Here is a 25,595-nt window from a genome sequence, read left to right as displayed (position 1 = left end):
GTCTTCGGTGAAACTTCTCAACAACGCCGCCACTTTGGTTCACTCTTTCGGGGAAATAAAGGTTTGTATACATTTTATTTAATTTATAAAGTCTTTAATGTGGTGTAAATTATATTATTTTACGCAACGCAAGGACGAGATGTCAGTCAGCTGTGGTTGTTTCGCACTGGAAACGCCTTTGCCTTGCATAACATCAATGGATTTTATTCATTATAATACTGAGTGTAATTTAATTTGATGTTAAAATATGTTTTCTAATTTCAGTACTGTTTGTTTTTGGGCAGGTTTTGAAGTCAGTCACGCCATCTCTCAGCTACGAGTAAAACATGAGGTTCCCCCGGGAACAGCAGCCCTTCACCGGCTCAGATTTTGGCGACACACCGGCACGAGAATTAGCACTATTTCGGTAAAAAGCGATTACAGAGAACGTTTGAATACACTTAAATTAAAATGCTACTTTTAAATGTGCCTTTTTAATTTCTAAAATGCTTGTTAAACGAGTTTAAATGTATGTAATATTGTTAACTATGTTGTATTCACCCAAATAAATTCTTGCTTAATAATAAATGTTCATCTTTTGATTATTGCTGTTGCCTCTAGTAATTCTGTGTGTGATTTTTAATTTCCAGCCCATTTTAAGCCAGCAATATAATAATTTTTAAACAATAAATTAAACAACCCAGCATGGTGGGTAAAAACGTTTAATCCAACCAGCTGGGCCAAAATAACCCAGCATGTGTTCGGTCCAATAATTACCCAGCGCTGGGTTGCCAAATAACCCAAGTTGGGTTGTTTTTAACCCAGCATTTTTTAGAGTGTAGAAACTTTAATTTTCTGTAAAGCTGCTTTGCAATGATTTGCATTGTGAAAAGCGCTATACAAATAAAATTGAATTGAACTGATTGTAAATAAAAATCATATTTAGGCCATGACTGTCAGTTATTTGTGAACTACAGCTGCTGTATAAGGGTGAGCTTTTTAAGCCTGCTGTATGAAATGTCTACATTTACCTTCTGTTCGGGCTACTTTAGGTAAAAACTATAAATAACATTAAACTAACGCAAATTAATGTCCATGCATCTTCCCCGCTGCCATAGCAGTTTCAAATACAACTGATAACATTTTAAATAAATGAAACTCTATTCTCAAACACTCCCTCATCTTTCATTTGTTAGTTCTGCCCAAACTCACACCGTTGTTTGAGCCAGGGTTGCTATGGATGAGCTAGTTGGGATGCTCAAATAAACAGTTCATGACTTTTATCTGTATGTCTTTTAAGTTTTTTGTTGCCAAGATGTTTTCAGAAAGATGTATTTTCATAGTCACTTTTGAACCAAAAGCACTAATAAAGAGATGCATGAACTCATGTTGCAAAGTACATTTTGCAACAATGACTGAGGAGATAAAAACAGACTATCAATCTGTCAATCAAACCAGGCAATATCACCATTTTTGAAGCTTTTTTTTGTTGTTGGGGGGTTCAGGACAATCAGACCTGCTTCTAAATACTAGGGATCTTGGAACAGAACTGCACTTATGAAGCCAGAAGATTAATCATCATCATGAGGGACATGACCACATTTCAACGAGACTGAGAGAGAAACGCCTGCAAACATCTGTGGATGATGCAATACTGCGTTGACACAATGGCATTTCACATTCCACCTTCATTTCTACCCTACATTCCAGCCAAGATCACTGGATTTTGTTTTCTAGAATTTGTGTAGATCTAGGAGTTTCAGCATCTCATCTTTAGAGTCTGAGAGAAATTATTTTTAAAAAACGAAGGTGTGGATACAGCAGAGTCAGTTTGAAATAAAATGGAAAAATAAAATCTGAGACTGGACATGCCTCTCAGAAATTGGGGTATGTGACAGCAAAGACCTTCACCTTTAAATGTTTAGAAGTCTTTTGGTTTACAGAAATGATGAAATATCACAAACTGCATCTTCAAAAGACACCTATTTTAAATGTAGGTCAGATAGTTCTGACTTTTTATGCATTTGTTTTGAAGGTCACATTAGTTCTGACATGATCTCTCAGAGAGATAATATTCATGGCAATGTTAATGTGTTTGGCCTTGGTGGAATAGATCTGCAATGCTGCTGCGGCAGAGCAAGTACATCCACAGACATGCTGCTGTGAGCATGTAAGAAATACTGCTGCTGCACATATAGTCATGGCCAAAAATATCGGCACCCTTGGTAAATATGATCAAAGAAGGCTGTGAAAATGAATCTGCATTGTTAATCCTTTTGATCTTTTATTAAAAAAATTCACAAAAATCTAACCTTTCATTTGATAATAAGAATTTAAAATGGGGGGAAACATCATTATGAAATAAATGTTTTTCTCACTTTCATTACCATATAACTATAAACTATGATACAAGTTCATCAGCATGCATTGATTAATCCCATGTTGTAGAAAACAAATTGCAACAAAATTATGTGCTCGTGCGACCAACTGAGAAAAGAGCGACCAGTGGGAAGGATGAGTCTAGAGCAAACTGCTACGGCAAACACTGGCCAAGTATCTGAATGTTGAGCAGCGAGCTCATTGGCTGCTGATGCAACAAAAACCAATCGGCTGCACCATGTGAATAATGATGTCATTATGTCAGTCTGCGCCATCTAGAGTTTCATAACAGAACTTTATATTAATTTTACAATACATCTAGGGATCACCCAAAGCACCTGTTTCAAGATTTACCTGGATATGGAACTCTGCCTTTAGTGACCAGCTCCGTAAGCAGGATTCCAAAAGACCAAACATCAGATTTAATGGTGAACTTCCCATACAGAGCTGCTTCAGGAGCCGTCCACTTAATAGGGAATTTTGCGCCTGAGGACACAGACACAGGAGAAAGAAAGAGATGCATTAAAATAAACACGCACTGGAATATCTTTTCTTAAGGTCAGCTACCAACTATTAAAATCTTTGAAATCATGAAATCAAAATATGCTTATTTTTACACGTAAATAATTTGCGACATTTCAGGTAACTTTTTCTAAGAGGCTCGCTGTCCTCGACTCTACAACAACAGCAGAGCAAACATAAGAAAGAAACAAATAGGCATAGTGCATTACTTTTTTTCATTTTACATCTAAACAAAAGCATTCAAGTAAGTAAAACATATAATCAAATGTAAAAATCACTTCAGTGTGTACATTACAAATAAACTGATTATTAAAACTACAAAAGCAGTTCAATCAAGAGCAGTGATCTTTTCTTTTATTGTTAGATTTACATTAATGAGACAGACGGCCTATAGAGTAAGTCCTACTGTACTGCACGGATCTAATATGTTTGATATTTTTCCCCAACAGTCACTCAAACATTCACTTAAGACATAACAGATTTTGTTTGCGTGAATAGCCTAATCAAATACTGTAATTTTGTTTATACAGCATGTGTGTATATTTATCGGGATCACGCGCCTTTATATGCGCGATTCATATATCAGTCAGCGGCAGCACGAGAAGCGAGCAGAGAAAATGGTACTCCTCTCAGAAAACGTACAAATAAAGATCATTTTAGATGTTTCATTGCTATTTGTAGCATTGGGATTGCTAGACGGGGTTTAATGAACTCATTTTTGTGAAAACCTGAAATCGAATTTTTCACTTTTTTTTTTATCTGTAGCACAAAATGATCCCACAATTCTACTTTTGGGTCCCACTGAAAAATGGTGACTTCTGGAACAACATGATGAAAGACTCAGCTATTTCTTTAGGATGGGGCTGGGGGCAACAGCATCCTAAACAATGCATATATGTATGTGTCCAGATGGGGCGTTTCTTACCCTGTCGGGCAGTGTACTCATTGTCCTCAATGAGTCTGGCCAGACCAAAGTCAGCGATCTTACACACCAGGCTATCACCAACCAGAATGTTAGCAGAGCGCAAATCTCTGTGAATGTAGTTCATCCGCTCGATGTAGGCCATGCCTGCAGCCACCTGAAAACACAAACACTTGCACTGAAATCTGCTGAGCAAAGTCAAATCCTTAAGGAATTGCCTAGTGCTGAAGTTACTTGAGGTCAAACTAAGAAATATTGCCTTCTCTGTGTTACAGTGCTGATACAGCGTGATAGTGTACCTACATATAATAAAATAATATAATATAACTTCATACACACAATAGGGGCCTGAACAGATTATTTTCAGACCGAGTGATTTAAAGCAGGGTTATTTTCATCCTCCTGTATTTGTTACATCATTGACCTACAGTGGCCCCAAACACTATTTTAAGTAGTATACCTATTTTTATCTTTCTTTGAAATAAATGGTGGTTTGCTGTTTTTGAAGTGTGGCTGTAGTGTCTAAATATTTTCTGGGACCACTGTAGATCAGGTTTAAATGATGTTGCTGTACCTGGGCCGCCATGTCGACGAGGTTGGGCAGCTTGAGGGCCCGTCCCTCCCCGTCCTTCAGGAAATCTAGAAGACTTCCTAAAACATACAACACACACGTTAGCTTCAGCAAAACAAGGGGCATGCTGCTATAAGCACATGTGTACACACACACACACACACACACACACTCTTAAAAATAAAGGTGCTTCACGATGCCATAAAATAACCTTTTTTGTCTGAATGGTTCCATAGAAGAACCTTTAACATCTGAAGGTTCTTCAGGTTATAAAAAGATAAGAAAGAGATGATTCTTTAAAGAACCTTTGACTGAATGGTTCTTTGTGGAACCAAAAATGGTTCCATCGCTGTGAAGAACCTTTTAAGCACCTTTATTTTTAAGAGTGTACCTGCAAAATATTTGTGGAGTTCAGGAATTTTTCCATCAACTGTCCACTAGGTTTTTTAGCGGTATTAGGTTAAATGTCTGCTTCCTCCATTACAGCTCTTCAAATTAAATTTAGCCCACTATAATTTCTTTTTCTTTCTGTCCAATAAAGCAGAGTGTTTTGAGTCCTCAAGTGACAATTTCTAAGGTTAGAACATCAACCTTCAATCCTGATTTATCTTTAATTGGATTTTTTGTCCCCTCAGTCAGGCCTACAAAACCCATCAGTGTTGCTAAAATAGATACATTCTATGTCTGTCCTCAAGTTAACCCATTCTCTTCACTTTTACTATGAGAACGGCGGCTGACCTTTTCCCATATACTCAGTGACGATGTAGATGGGCTCCTCAGAAACAACAGCGTAGAGCTGCACTAGTTTATCATGTCGTAATTTCTTCATGATCTGCGCTTCCTCCAGGAAGGACTCTGGAGACATGGTTCCTGGCTTGAGGGTCTTCACAGCCACTTTAGTGTTGCCATTCCATGTGCCTGACAGAAACCACACAGCAGAGAGTCAATGCAACTGCACAAAGCTCCTAGAGAAACAGTATGCCACAAAATGACTTTCATGCACCCCCAAAAAAGTTCAGCCCCCTCATTCATGCAAAATTCATTTGCAATTAAAGCAGCCATTACAACACAAGTACACTGATAGGGAATTCACTATGAATGAATTGTACCCATTTATAGCATTGTTTACTTGTATTCACTTTCTATGTTGTTTTAGCAATCTTAAATTAGGAATTATGCAGATCAACACAAATTTGTGCTGATTGCAATTTGTTAAAAGTGTGCTTGATATATATAGATATTTTTACTTTGCAACAAAGTTTTTTTGTTTTTTTTAAATCTACATTATACTTGTGATTTGTGGCTGTTTTTCTGCAGGATATACTGTAGTAGGGAATTTCAACAGACAGAAAAAAAAAAACATTGTTAAAAGTTTAATCTTTCACTGGAATCTGCTCGCCTTTAAATGACACTGCAATGTTGGATATTCTGATAATCTGAAGTTCGTAATTTATTGGGTATTAAAATACCTTCTGTAATCCTAGATTAATAGAGACATCTGTGGATCCCAACCAACCCTGAACTCTGCCACTGGCTCAACCAGATGGAGTTTTTATAATAATTAAAATGCTTTACATTCTTCTGTTCATTTAATATCTTTTTTTCAACTTGAACTACTTCAGATTACAGAAGAAAATGTTACAAACATCATCATATGTTTACTTCCAGGCAATGCCAAGGTGGCACTCAAACGGTTACATCTGACGTGGTACCTGGTTTTTAAAATCTACATACACACACTGATCTGTGTGCCTCTGTTCATTAAATATCAGCAGTGTCCTAAAGGCAATAATTATAATAGGCAGATTCAGGTGATATTTTTGGATGCACATCTACAGGGAAGTGAGCGAGAAAATGAGAGATGAACACACAACCACACTTATCTTGAACAAGACCACTTGTGATTAATAGAGGTGTGGAACAGAAGAAAAATTCTCCTGAGGCATTAGTCATGATAAACACCCATGATTCAACTTGATACTTACTGTCCTTTTTCTTACCTCCATTCACTGGCATGGTAACAACATGTAGAAGAATCACTGAAGCTCTTACAATAATTATTAAAACAAATCAGTAAAAATGTGAAAAATGTGTGTGCAGAAATTAGCTGTAGTTTGTCCCTCGAAGAAGGTTCGTTCTTGTGAAAAAAAAACCTTTTTTTTTTTTTTTTTTTGCGGAATTTACATTATCAATGACATTTTCACATGTTCATCTAAATCCTTGTGCATTTATACAGTGCCTATAAAAAGTCTTCATACCCCTTAATTTTTTTCATGTTTTGTTATGTTGCAGCCTTATGTTAAACTGCTTTGAATTACTTATTTTCCACATTAATCTACACTCCATACACCATAATGAAAAAGCAAAAACAGAATTGTCACAACTTCGTAAATGAATTAAAAATAAAAAAACTGAAATAAGTACATTGCATAAGTCTTCATACCCTTAACTCAGTACTTAGCTGAAGCAGCTTTACAGCCTCAAGTCTTTTTGGTTATGATATGACAAGCTTTGCACATCATAATTTGGAAATTATCTGCCATTCTTCTCCTCATCTCTTCACGTCTCAAGCTCTGTCAGGTTGGATGGGGGCAGATACACATTTTCAAGTTTCTCCAGAAATATTTGATTGCATTCATTCCCAGGCTGTGGCTGGGCCACTCAAGGACATTCACAGAGCTGTCTATAAGCGACTCTTGCTGTGTGCTTAGGGTTATTGTCCTGTTGGAAGGTAAACCTTCTGAAGCCCAGATCGGTGGAGGGTTGCAGTGATGTTTGTCCTTCTGTAGGTTTCTCCTATCTCCACATATGGAGTTCAACTAGAGTGACCATCAGGTTCTTGTTCACAACTCTAACCAAAGCCCTTCTCCATCAGTTACTCAGTTTGGCCAGCTCTAGGAAGTGTCCTGGTTGTTTCAAACTTCTTCCATTAAGGGTAACGGAGACTACATGCTTCTGTGAAACTTCAACGCAGCATAATTTTTTTCTGAACTCTTCCCCAGATGTGTGGTTTGATGCAATCCTGTCTCTGAGCTAAACAGGCAGTTTGTTTGACCTCAGGGCTTGGTTTTTGCTCTGATATGCATTTTCAGCTGTTAAACCTTTTGTTAAGACGTGTGTGCCTTTCCAAATCATACCCATTCAATTGAATTTGCCACAGGTTAACTTCACTTGATGTGCAGTAACATCTACAAGCAACATGAATGCTTCAGAGCTAAGTTTCAACTGTCCCAGATAAGGGTATGATTACTTATGCAATGGAATCATATTTGCAATTATGTTAAAAACCTGTTTTTTGCTTTGCCATTATGGTGTATAGAGCGTAGATTGATGTGGGAAAAAAGTATTTTAAAGCAGTTTAACATAAGGCAGCAACATTACAAAATGTGAAAAAAAATTAAGGGGTATGAAGACTTTTTATAGGCACTGTATGTTAATAATAGAAATATTTCACATGAAAATGAAAATATGGCACTGTCTGCTCACCCTCCAAACCATTATGCAAAATAAAATTTTTAAGAATCTTTAAACTGCTCTTTTAGTTGATAATAACCATGACTCTCAAACAGGTTTAAAAAAAACCAAAACAAAACCCCCCCCCAAAAAATCAGGGGTGGGCGATGTGGCAAAAATATCATATCATGATTTTTATAGACTTACAAACTTAAGTTTTGTTTTCTTTTTCATGCTGGTTTTTAAGACTCTAGCCCTATTCGCACAGGATTAGTATTATCTGGCACATTCGCACGGGATAAGCAAAGCCTGTGACTTTACTCAAATTTACTGACTTATTTAAATATATAAACATATATAAATATACTGACTTTGCGTAACATTATACATCATAAACAGAAGAATGTTCCCTACCGCATGCTGCTATACATTTCATCCATCTCCATCTAATCTTTGTTTTGTCTCGCTCTTCTGATGTTGTCCAGCTTTCTCTTTCTGCAATTTGTATAATTGTATTGTGTATAGCTATATGACCCAGCACCCAAAATACTACCAAAACACTCCAACACAGCCTCCATTCTTTGCGAAAGAAGGATAAAAAGGCGCACAGGAAACAAAAACCTTGAAAAAATTATATAGGATCCTGCCAAATTGCAGAGATGCCAATTCGCACAGGACTAATATTATCACATGACCTCGGTGTTCGGCGAAATATGGTAGCATTTGCGGGGGTATTTTTACTTTACAAATTACAGACATGGCCGATTTGCACGGGACTAACATCACAGACAATCTCCGCAGTTATTACAAATGACTAGAGGTCACCAATACTAATCCAGTGCGTATAGAGCTTATTTTGCAAGTTACTGTCAAACTAACTGAAGACAAACAAGAAGAGTCAGAACAAAGAAACATCTGATAAGCAGTAGAACAAATTAATACATCAGAAGAGAGATACAAAATGAAGTAAACAGGGCTTTAAATGTTTCAGGTAAGTCTGTCTGACATTAAGCTATTCAGGTGAGAAACATACAGAAACTGAATAAAGTAATCAAATGTAAAATACAACACTGCATGAATGAAATTCCCCCAAACCCTCTCAGACCCCAGAGAGTTAAGACCTAATTCACAGAGCTAATATACTGACACAGTATATTACAGATTTTCTCACAGCCGGGAGTTTGTAAGCCACGGTTACCATTAATAGACTGTATGTAAAAAAAAAAGATTAAAATCAAATAAAGGTATTAGAAATAAATGTGGAAATGAAATGGTTGAGGGATGTCAGAGGATTGTCATAAGAATGTGGCGAGCCACCAATATTTTTATAACTAACAGGAGTAGTTGAAAATGCTTCTCTGAACTCTTCATTTAAAGCCTAAGTTTGTGTGGAATCAGAGAATGTGGGAACTGCCTTACCACACCAAACATCAGCGAAACACCCGGCCCCCAGCTTCCTTTCCAGCGTCAGAGACTCGCGTGTGATTTCCCAGGAGTCATGGCTAAGTCCCACCGTATCAGGGATGTAGACCATGCACACACCCGTTAAATTAAAGCACAAACCATCTGCACTCTCTATAAAGGAGGAGGAGTAGAGGGGTTAACTAGCAGGATGACAGGGGAACATGCAATGAGAGAGAAGGAGGGTGGTCACCTTGTCCTGAGAGGGTCGGTCACTTCATGATGTCTGAATATTCCAGAAATGCATGCACACATTGACCCACTTTACGTCCATTGTAAGAGTGTGTTTTTTAAAAGCCAGAAGGATGACTTGTCAATCGTCATTACACATATGCTTTTGTTAGAGCTTAACACATATTGAACCTGGAAGATTGGTTTAAATAAATGAGCTTACATATCCAGACATTTGTGAAGTAACTCCACCCCTCACTTTGACCTCACTCCATCTCCCTCTCTGGGGTGTGTTTCCCAAAAGTCCGTCATTATCAATAGATTTCAATGGAACTTGTGACCATAGTGTGGCTAACGATGCTTCTGGGAAACACACTCCTGGTTGGCTGTTGCTTAGCACTGTGGGAGGAGCCATACCCATCCAAACCTCCCCGAACTGGCCGTTGCCTAAGCGCTTAATGAGCTGCAGCGACTCCCGTGGAATCTCCCACACGTCTTTGGTTTTGACAGACAGGTCAGTGAGCCTTGGCATCCCTTTGTGGCAAGGGACGACCAAACGACAGCAAAGCCCCGCTGCCCGCTCTGAGCGTGTGCACAGACATATACAGATACATACAGTGTCAGAGAGAGAGAAAAGACGAGCATCAGAAGCACTGAAGGAAGCAGTGTAGAGATTTAGCGTGACACCTGCAAATAGTGTGCAATTTGTATCGCAATTTGTGAACCCATGTTGCATGTTTCTTTCAGAGGCATCTGTAATTGTTCGTGAATCTAGTAAACAGCGCTTGAGTTCAGCGAAAAACACAAATGACTCGGTGACTTAAACTAGTTTAAAGCCAGATGAAACAGCGCTGACACACAGGAGAAATACTGTGCACAACAATACAGTCAGGAGGCTTTTCAATCTACAAATCACCATAATTTACCATGGAATTACTGTAGTAACACTAACTGCACCATGGTATTGTGTCAGAAATGTGGATATTCGTATTGAATTTCATTATTAATGTAGACATGTATTAAAGGAGCATTTTTACTAAATATATTACATTACTGTTTTTCATACAAATACCTAGAAACCATATAGCCTACATTTTTACAATGGTATTGAGGTGCTATATGTGGTTTTAACTGAGATAAATGTATGCTACTATGAAAGACCAATGGTTAATTAAAAAAAAAAAACAAAAAAAACAAACAGAATAATTAAATTTCACCATAAAAAATTAGGTTGCTGCAATTGTTATAGATGTTACTGATTTTGATAAGAAACATAAATTTGCATCTGCATCCTAACTCAAGCTACTATCATATGTGCATTTCTAAGGGACAAAAAAATGTAATATTATAATTAATATTATCAGGCAACACAAACCAGTTTCTTGATTTGAAACAATACCACTCATTAGAGCATGCAGAAACTAACAAATGATTTTTTCTTTCTATTAAGATATTTGTTTTGTTAAGGAAAAATGGCTGGAAAAGTGTAAAGAATTCAAAAACATTTAAGCCATTTTTATAAACATGCTTAGAAAAAAACATTACGGGTGTGCATCTTGACACAAAACAAAGGCACTGATATATTTTAAGATCAATCAGTGCAAGTTTCTTTCAGTTGAAACAGCTCAGACTTACATTTTAGTCTAGGACTAAGCTTAAGCCTTGTCTGTGAAACCGGGGGTAAGTGCTTACCATGTTCTGACCATAAAGAGTAGTTTAAAACCACAATTAACTGTCTGGTTTTGACAACTTTCACTTTGGAGCAAAAATCTGCCTTTAAATTTGAAAGAAAGAAATATTTGACATATATCGTGATAATTATCGATATCGACTGATATGAAAAAAAAAAGTATTGTGATAATTGCCATATTGCCCAGCCTTACTGGTAACTGATTGAAAAACAGTGATGGTTAGCAATAATCATTCAGTCTGGACTGAATTTTGTAGCATCCTTTGAGATGTTTGCCCCTTAATGACTGATGTAGGACATGCCTGTTGGGCATGTTTTGACATTTAGCAAAGGGTTAATGTGTGGCATTTTCCAACAACACTACAGCAGTGTTTACTCTGGACTGTAAAGCTGAGATAACAGAACACTTGGCACCAACAGATGCATCATTTCAGGAATCAGTCATTGAGTACCATCTGCTCTGAGCTTGAGGAACCCGAGCATGTCCGGCCCTGTCACACATTCAGTTTCAACCCTGATCAAACACACCTGTCTGTAATTATCAAGTGCTCCTGAAGATCATCATTAGTTGGTTCAGTTGTGTTGGGTCAGGGTTGGAGCTGAAGGTAGATCTCCTGGAACAGGATTGAGCACTCCTGATTTAAAGTTTGACTACATGACAAAGTGCCACACACCAGTCCATTTTAAAATGATTTCTGGGATTTGTTTAATGTACAATGCAGTATGGGTCAAAACTGGTATTAAAGTAACCATATAATTAGCCTATTTGAGTAAAATGGATTTCTTAAAGGGATAGTTCAACCAAAAATGGAAATTCTGTCATCATTTACTTTCATTTACTCTCGTCATTCTGAAACCATAAATTTTTCATTAATCTTTGAAACACAAAGATATTTTAAATTAAATTTCTGATACTCCACTGAAAGTCCAAGCATTACCCTTACAAAAATTAACCATGGTTTTACTACAAATAAAACCAAAAAACCATGGTTACTACAGTTAAACCATGGTAACCACAAATTAACCGTGGTTTTGCAACACTAACCATAGTTTGACCAGGGTATTTGTAGTAAAACTGTGGTTATACAAATGGTAGACAATACACCAAAAAAACATGGTTGCTACAATTTTACTATAATAAAACCATAGTGCATTTTCGTAAGGGTACTTACCTGACATGTAAGAACAAACCTCAAACCTTCAAAGCTTCAATGTGCTGTCAAAAAACCTTCATTATGGTTTATTTAATTCTAACAAATAAATTATTGTTAAAAACTAACCAAAATTTAAAATATTTTGCTTATAATTTCTGCACAGGAGAGACTTGGTGTTGTTTCCAAACAAAAAGGAAATATATCGGTATTGGCCAAAATGATTCGGAAAATATTGGCATATCGGATATCGGCAAAAATCCAATATCGTGCATCCCTAATAAAAACTGAATAAGCATGAACAATGACAGGGCCCTATAATGATCTTAAATGTGGCTGTGAGGTTTTTGCATAAATTAAATGCCCCATCAGAGCGACCTTAAACTTTGTTTCAAATATATTTGTATGTAGCATTTTTAAGCTATATATGCCTCTGCAGATGATACGCACTGCATAGCACATGTAATATTTTGTCCTGCATTTGACTTTTCCAAAAATAAAACAGTATTACTAATCATTTTAATTTTAAATTATGATCATACATTTTTTTGTGTGGATCAATACAGAATAATTTGAGAGAGAGTAATGATGGATTCCTGAATTGATATTCACCCACTCCGAGTTGTTACCTAGCTACAGTTGTAAGCAGCTGATGCTACTTTTCACATTTACGATTCAGATGTGCCAAATAATACAACGTGACAAGAGACCAGGGGGACAGGGCTGGGCGGTGGAATCACTTTACGTTTTGGACCAAGCTATCGAAGCAAATGAAGAAACAGACTGCAGAGTCTTCTATAAATGCACTGCCGTAACAGGGAACATTACAAAGACAAACACAAAGCTCTGCTTCTGAAAGCAAAGGCAGTCAATAACGAGAAAGTGTTAAGCTAAAGCAAACACGGCCACTTTAGAGTAGCATCAACACAGCAACAGACGCTGATACACAGTTAAGTTCATCATGAGGATGTATTATTATGAGTATGTTTGTTCTCTGGGCTCAGTATGGGAGGTCATGGAAGAAGCAAAATGCACACGCTATCTAAAATCCATATGACTCATTCTAGATGCATTAACAGTCAATATGTTAACTGGAGCATAGACAAAGTACATCCTATTGAGAGACAGAGAGAGAGAGCTATTCAGATGAGGTTTTCTGACCGACTGGAGCAGAGCAGGCATTATGGGATATAACCATGCCTCTAAGTTAAAACTATAATTACTTACAATCATTTTGCATGTCAGACTATGAAATGAGATATACTGAGCTCTGTGTATTGGGTGTGTGGAATGAGAAGCGTGTCTATGTGTGTTACCCGTGTAATGCTGCACCAGCTGTTGAAGCGTCTCAAACTGAGCTCTAGTGGTGATGTAATATCCTCCACTGTCCAGTTTACGGATTTTATAATGTTTCACGTGGTCCCCCTTCACATCGTCCCAGTCCCGGATAGACAAAGAGAAGGCACCTGCCACACAGACACAAAACAGAAGTGCTGTTGTAGTGTGGGAAATATTGTAGTGTAGTGATGTGCAATGCGGAAGATAGTGTTGTGTAGCAAATGCTGCTGTGTGTAGCACAGTTAGGGGTGAAAACAGAGAACCCATTGTTTTTCACTGGTTCCACTAGGTTCCAGAAGAACTGTTCCCAATCATTTTATTAAAGACTTTATTAAAGCTTTATAAACCAAACCAACCAGGTTAATTGCAACATTATAAACTTAGTACAAATCCAACAAAAAGACCAAAGACTGTGTAACGGCTTAATAAGAAGCACAATCCCAAGAAGTGCAGCATATGATATAATTATTTAAGATTATAATTATTTAAGCACAGAATATGGTATGCTGTTATATAACCCAGTTAATGGTGTTGTGTGGTACAGTAAGTGTTGTTTATTACCTTTAGTGGTTTCGCTCTCACGGATCAGGTAGGTGCCACGCGGGTTCCCTGTGGAAAGAAGCTGCCTTTCTGCATCCTTTCTGCCCAACTTTCCAAAATACCAGCTGAGAGACAAAGAGAAAGAGGGCCTTCATCAGTATTCCAAGTCTGCATTTCTTAATACTGTTAATTAAGCCAGGCCTGTTTGGATCTGCTGAATGCATTCTTTCTGAACATGTGCCATATTCATGTTATTACAATGTTATTACAAAGAATGGAATTTTAATTTAGGAAAATATGTAAACTTAAATCACAAAAAGGGATGGCTGGGAAACATTTTTACAGCTGTATATGTTAAGATGCAATCTGAGGGGCCTTACAAATACCATCAGAAAAATGCAGAAAACATCTGCAAACTTTCATCACTTAAACATCTCCTTCTGGTTAAAGTTACGCATGTTAGACTACGCCAGCATCTGACATCAATCTGGCTTTTGAAAATGAAATGGAAAAAATCTGACATCATTTTAATACACAGCGTAATTTAGGAAATCACAGGAGAAATACCATAATTAAAAGTTTTGTGTTTAGCAAAATTGTTCCTGCTCTGTTTTGAATTTGTTAAGACTGAAACAAACTTAAAACTGTGTGAGGGTATTTTTTTTATTTATTATTTTGTGTGTGTGTGTGTGTGTGTGTTAGAATGTTTCCTTGCCAATTCATTTGTAGGTTCCTGAAGAAAAGTTTTCAGTCTGACATGTCAACATTTATCCCAACCAATGGTGGTCTCTGACAATGGGCGGGACTACATGTTTGTTAAAACAACACAATAGGGGAGTGACTGGAAAACTTGCTTCAAAAAATGATGTTTGCAATTTAATTTGGGCACAAAATCGAAAGAATCAGGATGCAGTCAAACTTTCGAGGGCAAAAATCCAATCATTTCAATAAGAATCTTCAGATACTGTTTGATACAATGGTAATACATGGGTCAGTTTTTGGGAAGTGTCTTTGTAATTTGTCCCAAACAACAACACATATGTTGCCTAGCAATAACAGTCAGGAACCACCCTGTACTGCAACTGTATCTGGATTCATTTAGAGCAGGCCGAGGTTTGTCATGCATCCTGCTGAGAGGTCTATGGGTTAAAGTAGGAGCGATCAGAATTACATCACTTTACCCCCACCCTTAACACAGGCAGTTAGTTCAGATTAACACACACACACACACACACACACACACACACACACACACACACACACACAAATCATCCAACACTTACTCCTCAGCCTGGATTGAGTCCACAGGGGCGACATAATTGCTGGGAATGTAGCCGGTTCCTCCTGTAGTGAGAGAACGGGCGTCCCACCAATCACCCTCACTGACACAAACAGACAAAGACAGAGAAAAAACACATTATCTTCTTGTCATGGCAGAACTTGAGATTTTTTTTAGTAGACTTAGTAGACTTGTCTATGCATCCGTCCTTCCGTATGTTCATCCAATACCTCAATTCATTCATCTCTCAGTTCATTCATTCATCCAGCAATATGTTTGTTCATCCGTCTTCAGTACGTTCTCAACACACAACACACCCTATCCACATTTTTACCTCTTCATACACAGAGAAACCAGGTGTTGTGTGAAAGCCTGAAAGGTCAGATGCAAGTGTCACTAGTTTCTTTCATTCCTTTGTTGAGATGGACCAATAAACAAAAACACCACAAGAAAGAAAGAGATCACTGTCGGTCTTTTTAGGTATAATTGTGTGTGTTTTGGAAAACAATTCTTCTCTTCCTTGAATATTTTCATTTAATTTCATATTGCCATTGTCTCGCATCTCTCTCCTACAAACCTTTCACCACAAGTAAACAACCACATCCACAACACACACACTTTCACACACAGAGTGGAAAAACAATCTGCCTACAGCTGGTCTATATTTCTGTGAATGTCCCATTTATTCGATAACGCTCTACTCTCTCTTTAACATGCCTTTCATGTAACACCCCTCTCCACTAACCAATCTCTTCCTCTCTCAAATAGCATGTCCTCTTCACACAAAAATATCATTTCCAAGAAAAACTTCTCTCATCTCTCCCAATCATTGTGTCCACTTCCCCAGACACACACGTTTGTTTTTTTGTGGGGACATCCCATAGGCGTAATGGTTTTTATACTGTACAAACTGTATGTGCTATTGCCCTACACCAACCCTACACCTAACCCTACTCCTTACAGGAAACTTTGTGCTATTTCAGATTTTCAATACACTCCATTCTGTGTGATTTATAAGCATTTTGAAAAGTGAGGACATGGGGTAATGTCCTGAAAAGTCACCTTATCCTTGTAATACCTGTCATACCCTTGTCATTACACAAATTTATGTCCTCATTTGTCACAAAAACATATGCACACACACACACACACACACTTTCATGTACTGTTATAATAATAATAGCATAGCTTGAGAAGACATGCTGTATGGAGCAGTGGAGACTGCATTACCACCAGCAGAGGGCGATCTATTGTTAAACACTCTGGCAATGTACAAATTAGAATACAGGCTTACTAACTTGCTTACTACCTTGCCGCAATCTGTATAGGATTCAGAAATTAAGGAGGTCGAATTAAAATTGGATGAAATTAATAAAAACTGCTTTATGTGTAGAAGTATGAATCATTGTGAACTGCCTATAAACAAATTACACAACCCTTGTGAAAAAGAAGTGCACTTTAATTGTATTGAATGTGCACTTGTGTAGCCTACTCCAAATCTTAAGTTCCTTTATAAAAAAGACACTTGCAGATAATGTAATATTAATTAAATAAAAGGCCACTTAAAGAGAGTACACTTACAATACTGATCTTTAATCTGAAGTACACTTAAAAAATGCACTGTAATAACGTCAAATTAAAGTACTTGCTAATAATTTTAACCATACTGTTAATAGCTGTCCTAAATTGCAACTTCATCATTACTAATGTGTAATTACAAAAATATTTATACACATGAAATACAAGTTTCAGTAGAAACGACACTTAAGTATATTTTAGTTTACCATAAATGCTTATCTGGACACTCAGCAATACACTTTAACCATATTTCAAATACTATAGGAGTAATTAATAAATAGCATATAAAGATGTACTTAAGTCTTATTTAGGTGGGCCAAAAAAGCACTCTTAAAATTACTAATTTACTCATTTAATATAAATTAAAGCCAAGCCATATTATCCGATACATAATATGTGTCCATTAACATCTCTATCACAACATATTACTTGATTGGACACCATTTAATCTACAGTACCAATATTTATTTGCAACATGATAACTGGTCACCATTTGCATAATTTTTGATCAGTCATGTAACAATGTAACATACTGTTATTTGTACAGACTGTACGAAGCAAAGACGATCCACTCATATATGTATTAATGGGGAAAATATGGCTAGGGAAAAAAAGTGCCACCTTACAGTTAAAAAAAAAAATTTTTCTATACAAATCACATTATACGAATTTCCATGAAATTCTCACCATGTAAAATAGTTAGCGATCAGGTTGTCATGACTTTAAAAATGTAATGAAACATAATTTATTCAAATAGTTACACAGACTGTTTTTCTCCATTCAAGTACATAGAAACTGTTCCTGCACGGCTGAAAATAGCTGTAAGGGGGTGTTAGGAATACAGTTGCCGAGTGAACTGAATAGCCTTGAATAAGTAGTGAGCTAATTTTCCATTTTGAACATACTTGATGTTTCAGGTCTTAGACTTACGTGCTGTTGATGATTTGAAACTTCTCGCCTTTCCTGAAACTGAGATCATCTTCTGTACGGGCCTCATAATCATAGAGAGCAACAAACAGAGTCACACCTGAGACACAGAGAGAAAGACCACATCAGCACCGTGAGGATTAAGAACAAATTAAAGCATACTTTTATCCTGGAAAGGGACAACAACATAGTGCAGCGTGAGCACTAGGAAAGAAAAAGCCATTTTGGTCTGCGGATGCTTTCAGACAGATCAAATGACGTTCAAGACCTGCAATTAGGGCCTGCAGGAGCCATTTCAAGAGTCAAGACTGATTCTACTGATGCAAGAGCATCAATCCACTACAGTGGATACAGACACACAAAGACCAGCACACTGATGCACAGCACAGAATGATGTCTGGTCTAAAAGTATCTTAGAGGGATGAGCTGAAAGCTACACCTCTCCCACCGGGATGTAATAAACAACGCTGTGTGGGATCGGGATGGGGAGCATTTGTCTGGTCTGGCACTGCAAAGTCATCTTAACTACTGTCATTTTGCTTTCGCTGTGCCTGTCAATGCGTGCCTCGAATGACTCCCGCAAGATTTGAGATATTTGCTCACGACATACTAGACTCAGAGTAATAGGACACAAGCAAACCAAACCCCTCATTAGATGGAACCCAAACCTAAAATCTGTCATTAAGCACATATTCAGTAGGACAGGAATGTAAAGCAATCAACCTCAAGTGGGCTCACACTCAACATTTAGCAGTATGACGATTTGAGCAACAGATCATAAGTGATAACCCATCTTTAAAAGTTCTTTATAGATCGTGGCCATCTCATGACAAACTGGCCCCTATAGGGGTTACAGTAGATTTTAAAGGGGTCATGAACTGCCTTTGTTTTTTATTCTGTACTGTTCTCTGAGGTCCACTTATAATGTTATCAAGATTTTTACATAAAAACATCATAATTTAGAAGTAATAGGCCATTTTCTGTTCTGTTATAACCCCCCTCATCAGAACGCTTTGTTTGAATAGGTGTGGAGGGTTGTAGACTCAGAAGTAAACGCCCACTGCTGTGATTGGCTAATAGTTGTGTATGTTTGACATTCCTCATAGATGGACGCTGCTGTAATTTAGGTTTAAAAAGTGCATAAATATTCATAGACAAATCAATAGTGACCACGTAATAAAAACAGTTACTCACACTTGTGTTGGATCCGATATAGTCGCACAGCATCGTCTTTTAGTTTCAATCTTTCTGAAAACCCTGTACTGAATTGTGCCTTGTTTGTAAATGAACCCGTGGTAAAATGAAGTGAACAAAGGACCGAGTTCTTACTCACGCGGTCTGGATATTCATTAAAAATAAAGTCCATTCACTCTTTCCTAACGTTGGGATCAGAAGGAAGGCAACGCAAACACTGTTTTTACACAATTTGGCACTGAACAGCGTCTTGATGTATTCGGAGCATCTTTATCATTTGGTTTCTGTGTAGACCTGCGCTTTCGCCGCTCTCGTAAACACTACATGCGCAAATCGGTGGGCGGGGCTAAATCTTCTTCTATCTTCTTCTGTGGAGGCGGTGCTTAGCCACACTATGACACTTAAAAATAAAGGTGCTTAAAAGGTTCTTCACAGCAATGCCATAAGAAGAAACATTTGTGACCCTGGATGACAAAACCAGTCTTAATTTTTTCGAAATTGAGATTTATACATCAGCTGAATAAATAAGCTTTCCATTGATGTATGGTTTGTTAGGAAAGGACAATATTTGGCTGAGATACAACTATTTGAAAATCTGGAATCTGAGGGTGCAGAAAAATCTAAATATTGAGAAAATTGCCTTTAAAGTTGTCCAAATGAAGTTCTTAGCAATGCATATTTTTGATACATTTACAGTAAGAAATTTACAAAATATCTTCATAGAACATGATCTTTACTTAATATCCTAATGATTTTTAGCATAAAAGAAAAATCGGTAGTTTTGACCCATACAATGTATTTTTGGTTATTGCTACAAACATACCCCAGCGACTTAAGACTGGTTTTGTGGTCCAGGGTCACATTTTTGGTTTCTTACTTTTTTATATTCTGAAGAACCTTTTTTCGCCACAAAGACGCTTTTGTGAAACAGAAAGGTTCTTTATGGAGCCATTTAGACAAAAAAGGTTCTTCTATGGCATCGTGAAGCACATTTATTTTTAAGAGTGTTCATCATAGAGTAGAACGTTCCCCAAGCTGTCGTTTTGACAGACTGGCTTCAATATAAGCTGTTTTTTAGACTAACGAGAAAGTTTTGAGTGTGAACCTCTTATATGTCAAAAGATCAAAGAAATGTTGGTTTCTCAGTTCATGACCCCTTTAAAGGATAAGTTTAAGGTTACTGACAATTTTATTATTATAATTTCTTTTAAAGGTCAGGTTCTTTGATGAGTCCCACCACAACTTCTTGTTTTAAATAAGAAAAATATCAGCATACACTCTTAAAAACATAAAATAAATATTTTGGGTTCCCCAAAGGATCTTTAAGTGTGTCTTAGTGTGAAGAACATCTTAATAATATGAAGAATTAAAAAAAAAAAAAAAGTTTTCTTTGTACAATGGAAAGGTTCTGTGGACGTTAAAGGTTCTTCATAGATGCCAAAAACAAAAACAAGAAACAAAATAAGAAAAAGAAAGCTGTGTCCGTCAAGACATTAGGCAAATTTATGGACAATTATGGGCACTGGGTAAGATGCCACACTCAAGGTCTTCTGTTTTTAATAAATAATATTAAATTATGCAATGAAAATTTAATCTATTTGAATTTTAGCCAATTTGTCAGTCTATTTAAGTTCTCAGGTCACCAAATTTCATGTTTCTAAAGAACCTCTGGCAACTCAGACAAAATGTATTTTGAATGTTTTTTTATATTTATGTCAGTGTAGTTAGACAGGTCCGCTCTGATATGGTCATCACAGGCGACTAAAACACCGAGCTTGTTTGAGCAGTTTAACAAAGGTTTGAGTAGTTGGGACTGTTTGAAATGTCTGTTACCTGTGCCTCCTCGTGTGCGGAGCGTCCCTTGCTGTGTGGACGTGTTGACCCCTCCGAAGACTGTCACGCCCTGCGTGACCCCAGCGCCATGGAAGTTGTTGTAGTTGGGAATAGCGGTGACCCCGCTGACACCGGTGACCCCAGTGACCCCGCTGAAGCTGGGGTAATGCTGTGGCGTGGGGTCGACGCCATACCGATAACCTACTCCGCTCTGAGACAAGCTGGTGTCCCGGTCCTCGGTTAACTTAGCAGCCTCTTTGTCCTTACATTGCACACAGCCCATCCTCTATGATCTGACAGAGACAGAGAGACTAGGAATAAACTAACCGTGTGAAACCTTTTAGCAAAAGAGTGAACTGATTATAATGAATAAGTGTCTAAAAACATTGCATTGTAAGATTTCAAATTAAGATTTTAACTGACGAACTGAATTGTTCAACACTATTAAGCAGACTTTTTTTCACAAAGTCAACAACAGCTTAAGAACATGGATTATAAAACCACCACAGGAACCAGATGAGTCCTCTACACAATCTGACTCTGCTTTAGCCTAGATTTAAACGGCTGATTTTGTCGAATGACACTATTTCGACAAACTATTTCCCCGTCTAAATACTGTAAAGCTTATATAAACCCACCCAGCTTTATATCAAGCTGATGTTAAGTTGCTTTGACACAATTTGCATTGTTAAAAGCGCTATACAAATAATAGTGACCTGACTTGACAAAAAAAAAAAAAAAAAAATCTTAGACACACTGAAAAGATTTAGGAAATGTATTTTTGTTCTCACGCCATTTCAAATATGTGCGAGAATAACGTTTGAGAGCCACAGAATTTGTTTTTGCATATAGATTCTTCAAAATGTCTTTCTTTCTGTATATAAAGAACTAACTTAACATGAAAAAGTAATTATGAAGGATAAACTAACTCTTTGGCTCCATAAGCAAGCTCCTCTTTTGAGGGGCGTAGGAAATTCACTCACTAAAGCACTATAGACACATGCAGAGAATGTGTGTGTGTGTGAGAGAGAGAGTTCTTCCGTTCATCAGTACAGGATTTTAAAACCGCGCTCGGAAGTTCTGCCCATGATCCATCAACAGCACAACAGCTGAACTGTCCAGCGGACAATAAACTCCCAGGAAACTTCAAGATCTCTTATCCCTTTTTCAGAAGTTCCTCACAGTGAAATACAGAGAACGAAGACCTTTGTGAAATAGAAGTGTGCTTAATTCTATTGAATGTGCACTTGCAGTGTACTTCAAATCTTAAAAGTATATATTTAAAAAAAAAAAAATGTATTTGCAGATAAGATAAAAGAAGTTTAAATGCCACTGAAGTGAGAACATATCTTTAATATTAGTGTTTTATTACCTTAACTTTATGTATGTTTGCACTATGTTTGTATTTTCTGTACCGGAAGCTCCTAACACCAAGACAAATTCCTTGTGTGTGTGAACACACTTGGCAATAAAAGCTCTTTCTGATTCTGATTCTGATTCTGATAATACAGCGTATTATTTCCATAATAGGTAATAAAAGTATGTTAAAGTGTACTTTTTCACAAAAGTAGGCAACACATAGAAGACGTCTTTTAGGGGAGGAGAGTAATTTACCAAAACCAAAATTTTTCTTTTTTTTTAGATCCCTGCTTATTTTAGATCTTGTCATATAATAATAAAGTCCAAATACTCTTTAGGGACAATATATATATATATATATTAATTAATTTAAGTTTAAAAAATAGCTGATATTTGCAAAACAGAAGTGTGGATGGAGTCTGTACATTAAGCGACTGCAAACAGTGTCAAACTCCAGAAACGTACAGCAGAATCACATTTAGGGGACACATTCTTATTCTAGGGTCTAGATTGCTCAGTGCAATAACAAAGACTCAAACACTTCAAATTCTATCTAGCTGGACAGAAATTAATACAGATTTTTTTTTTTAAAGGACAGTCTGTACTGACAGTTTTTTTTTTTTTCTTTTATGAACAAGATTCATAAAAGAGAAAATCAGTGTGTGTTTTTGAAAGAGAGATAAAAGGATGATTAGGTGTTTATGTGTGTGTGTGTGTGTGTGAAAGCCTGCTATATTAACTAATGTAGGAAGAAGATATGAGGGAGATGAAGGGGAAAGTAATGCATGTAGGTTGATTAGTAATAACACTGGCCCAGAGCTGCTTACCGTTTAGAGACAATAAGACATCACAACTTCTCTAACCACCAAAGCAAACGTGGATGAGTTTGAATCAGTCCTGTGCCGAATTTAGATGAGCAAAGAAATGATTTCAGTTTTCTCATTTAATTGACTGATGTTCTTCATTACTGGTTCTTCACTCTGAATTTTGAATAGTTGTGCCAAAAGGGCGAACACATGGATCTCAGTGTTCTTAGTTATGACAGAAGCTGCTCGTCTTCACCTGGTTCTCATAAACACACACAATGTAAGATAGCTCAAGAAAAACTCACTGGGTCACTTTGAACTCATTATGACACGCACATCAGGAACAGTGAATCCTCCTGCCCTGGTTTTCTCTCTTTTCCCTTTCCATTTGTCTCAGTTTCTCAGTGAGGCGGTCCTCTGCTGTGTGTCAGACTGCAGACTAGCGCTCAGCACTGCCAGCGGACGACACGCTCTTACACCTACGAGCATGTCTCCCGTCCTCTCGCTCTTCCGCTAATCCACAAAGCTCCCTTTCCGTATCTTTAATATTCATCTACCACTGCCATGTATAATTTGTGCCTTTCTTGCCCTTAAGCAGAACCACCTGCAGGCTGTCAGTGGTGTTAACTTGGGTTCAGCCCACATCCTCTCATTTACCGTTCAAGAATGCCCATAAACAACAGCTTACTGCAAACGTGAACCTCAAAGCTCTCCACAGGATTTACTGAAGGTAAAGAATGCTTATCCCAGGAATTCAGCTCAGCCTCACAGGAAAAAACGTGACTGTGGTGACATTTCTGCAAAATATTATGTTTAATATTAAATGAAATGTACGTAACATAAAGATAAACGTCAATCTAACAACGTTGTTATTTGTATTGAGGCAGTTCTGAAATTAAACGTCTGGTGACTGACACTAAAAGGTTAATGCTCTACCACGTTTGAAAATAACATACCACCTACACTAGACTCTACTCTAAACCAAGTGCAGTGCTGTATCCGGTGAGCTGCTGAGCAAATTCACTATGTCAGAAAAGTATAAATATAGAGTTGGTATGTGATGCAAACTTCAGTATGATAGAAGTGGTTTGAGGTCATTACATAGTATTATGCAAGGAACTGCAAGAAAAAAAGTGTTTATTAATCAATAATTTGCCCTGTAATCGTAATTTGTGTGAAGAGGAATAAAAGGTTTTTTTTAAAAGTAGTGTTTTATTGTAAGTAGTGTTCATTTCAGCCCGAAAACTGCAGCGAATTGTATGTTTTGTAAAGTTTTGCAAAAATGTAGCCTTTAATGAACCTATGTTGCAGGAAATCTATCTGTGACATGCTCATTGTTTAACATGGAAAACACTGCATGGGTTAACCTACCTTTAAAATGCTTTTGCAATGCAAATCCTTATGCCATGCTGATAAAGCTACTTAAATCTGAGTCTTTCAAACAAGCACAGTACTATATAATGTTGATGACACTAAATGGAGTTTGCAAAAATAATCCTTGTTTGTAAACAGAACACACAGAAGCCTAAAGACACACTGTAAAAAATGGCCGTGAATTTAACAGTAAAAAACTGTAAAAATGCTACAGTAAAAACCTGTTAAATGGTAAACAGTAAGTTGCCCTATTACATACTGTGAAAAACTGTATTACATTGCACATTACATTGTAATTTTACGGTAGTATACCATTTTGGAAGTGAAAAAGAACGTATAATTTACAGTGAATAACCGTAAATTGACATTCCCAGAATTCCCCGTTACATTTCAAATTTGATGTTTTTTTGTTGAAATAACCATGTTTCTTCTTAGTTTTTTTCTTAACGGTTTTGTACATTAGGGTTGTATGTTACATCTAATGTTGTTAAATCAATGTTTACTGCATTATTTAAGTTTCATGTTTGTTACCATGATGGTGTTTAGTGTTTGTGTGAATGACACTGTCCACCTTCTATATATGTTAATATCTAAAAGCTGCTTGTGGTAGGCTTTGGTTCATCATGTGACTCTCATCACCACCTACTTTTGGTGATTATCAGTGTATTACAAAGGTACAAAACAGATTTTAGTACTTCAATAGGTTGGTATATTAACATTATATTAGTTAATGAAATTACGGCATTTAACTGTAAAATGTTTTGGCAACCACAGAATTTTTAACCGTTTTTTTTTTTTACCGTAAATTTTTCGGACCTTTTTTTAAAGTGCATAATTAATTATTAATTAATTTTTTTTTTTTTTTACATCAAGGAAGGTGTGTATGTTTCGTACTGACTAGTTTGATGTGATAACTGAGTCATTCTTTCCTGTATGATTTCTAAAAACTGATTGAAATCTTCATAATCACCAAAAAAAACTTCATTCTACTGACTGCAATTTGTCTCGGTTTTCATTTTATTACTGTTTCTTTAATAATTACTTATTACTTGAAAACAATGTTTAATT

The 25,595-nt window shown here is 36.9% G+C and overlaps 1 protein-coding gene across 5 annotated transcripts in view; it reads right to left on the bottom strand.

Annotated features, from left to right (window-relative positions):
- The window catches only part of fynb (FYN proto-oncogene, Src family tyrosine kinase b), a 64,324-nt gene that overhangs the window by 3,494 nt on the left and 35,235 nt on the right, over nucleotides 1-25,595 (bottom strand). For 3 of the 5 annotated variants that reach the window (XM_058755159.1, XM_058755158.1, XM_058755157.1), the window contains 11 exons: nucleotides 20,989-21,281; nucleotides 17,965-18,061; nucleotides 15,461-15,559; nucleotides 14,199-14,302; nucleotides 13,616-13,765; nucleotides 9,876-10,040; nucleotides 9,246-9,401; nucleotides 5,112-5,291; nucleotides 4,377-4,453; nucleotides 3,806-3,959; nucleotides 2,713-2,844 (listed from right to left, as the gene is read on the bottom strand). In XM_058755159.1, coding sequence (XP_058611142.1) covers nucleotides 2,713-2,844; nucleotides 3,806-3,959; nucleotides 4,377-4,453; nucleotides 5,112-5,291; nucleotides 9,246-9,401; nucleotides 9,876-10,040; nucleotides 13,616-13,765; nucleotides 14,199-14,302; nucleotides 15,461-15,559; nucleotides 17,965-18,061; nucleotides 20,989-21,271 — 1,597 coding nt within the window. In that variant the 5' untranslated portion in view covers nucleotides 21,272-21,281. The remainder of the gene's footprint in view (nucleotides 1-2,712; nucleotides 2,845-3,805; nucleotides 3,960-4,376; nucleotides 4,454-5,111; nucleotides 5,292-9,245; nucleotides 9,402-9,875; nucleotides 10,041-13,615; nucleotides 13,766-14,198; nucleotides 14,303-15,460; nucleotides 15,560-17,964; nucleotides 18,062-20,988; nucleotides 21,282-25,595) is intronic. The other 2 variants (XM_058755161.1, XM_058755162.1) reach the window with 2 other exon arrangements.

The sequence above is a fragment of the Onychostoma macrolepis genome, chromosome 20 (assembly GCF_012432095.1).
Source record: "Onychostoma macrolepis isolate SWU-2019 chromosome 20, ASM1243209v1, whole genome shotgun sequence".
NCBI lineage: Eukaryota > Metazoa > Chordata > Actinopteri > Cypriniformes > Cyprinidae > Onychostoma > Onychostoma macrolepis.
Note: the sequence above shows the minus strand (reverse complement) of the source record. Positions and strands in the feature narration are given on the sequence as shown.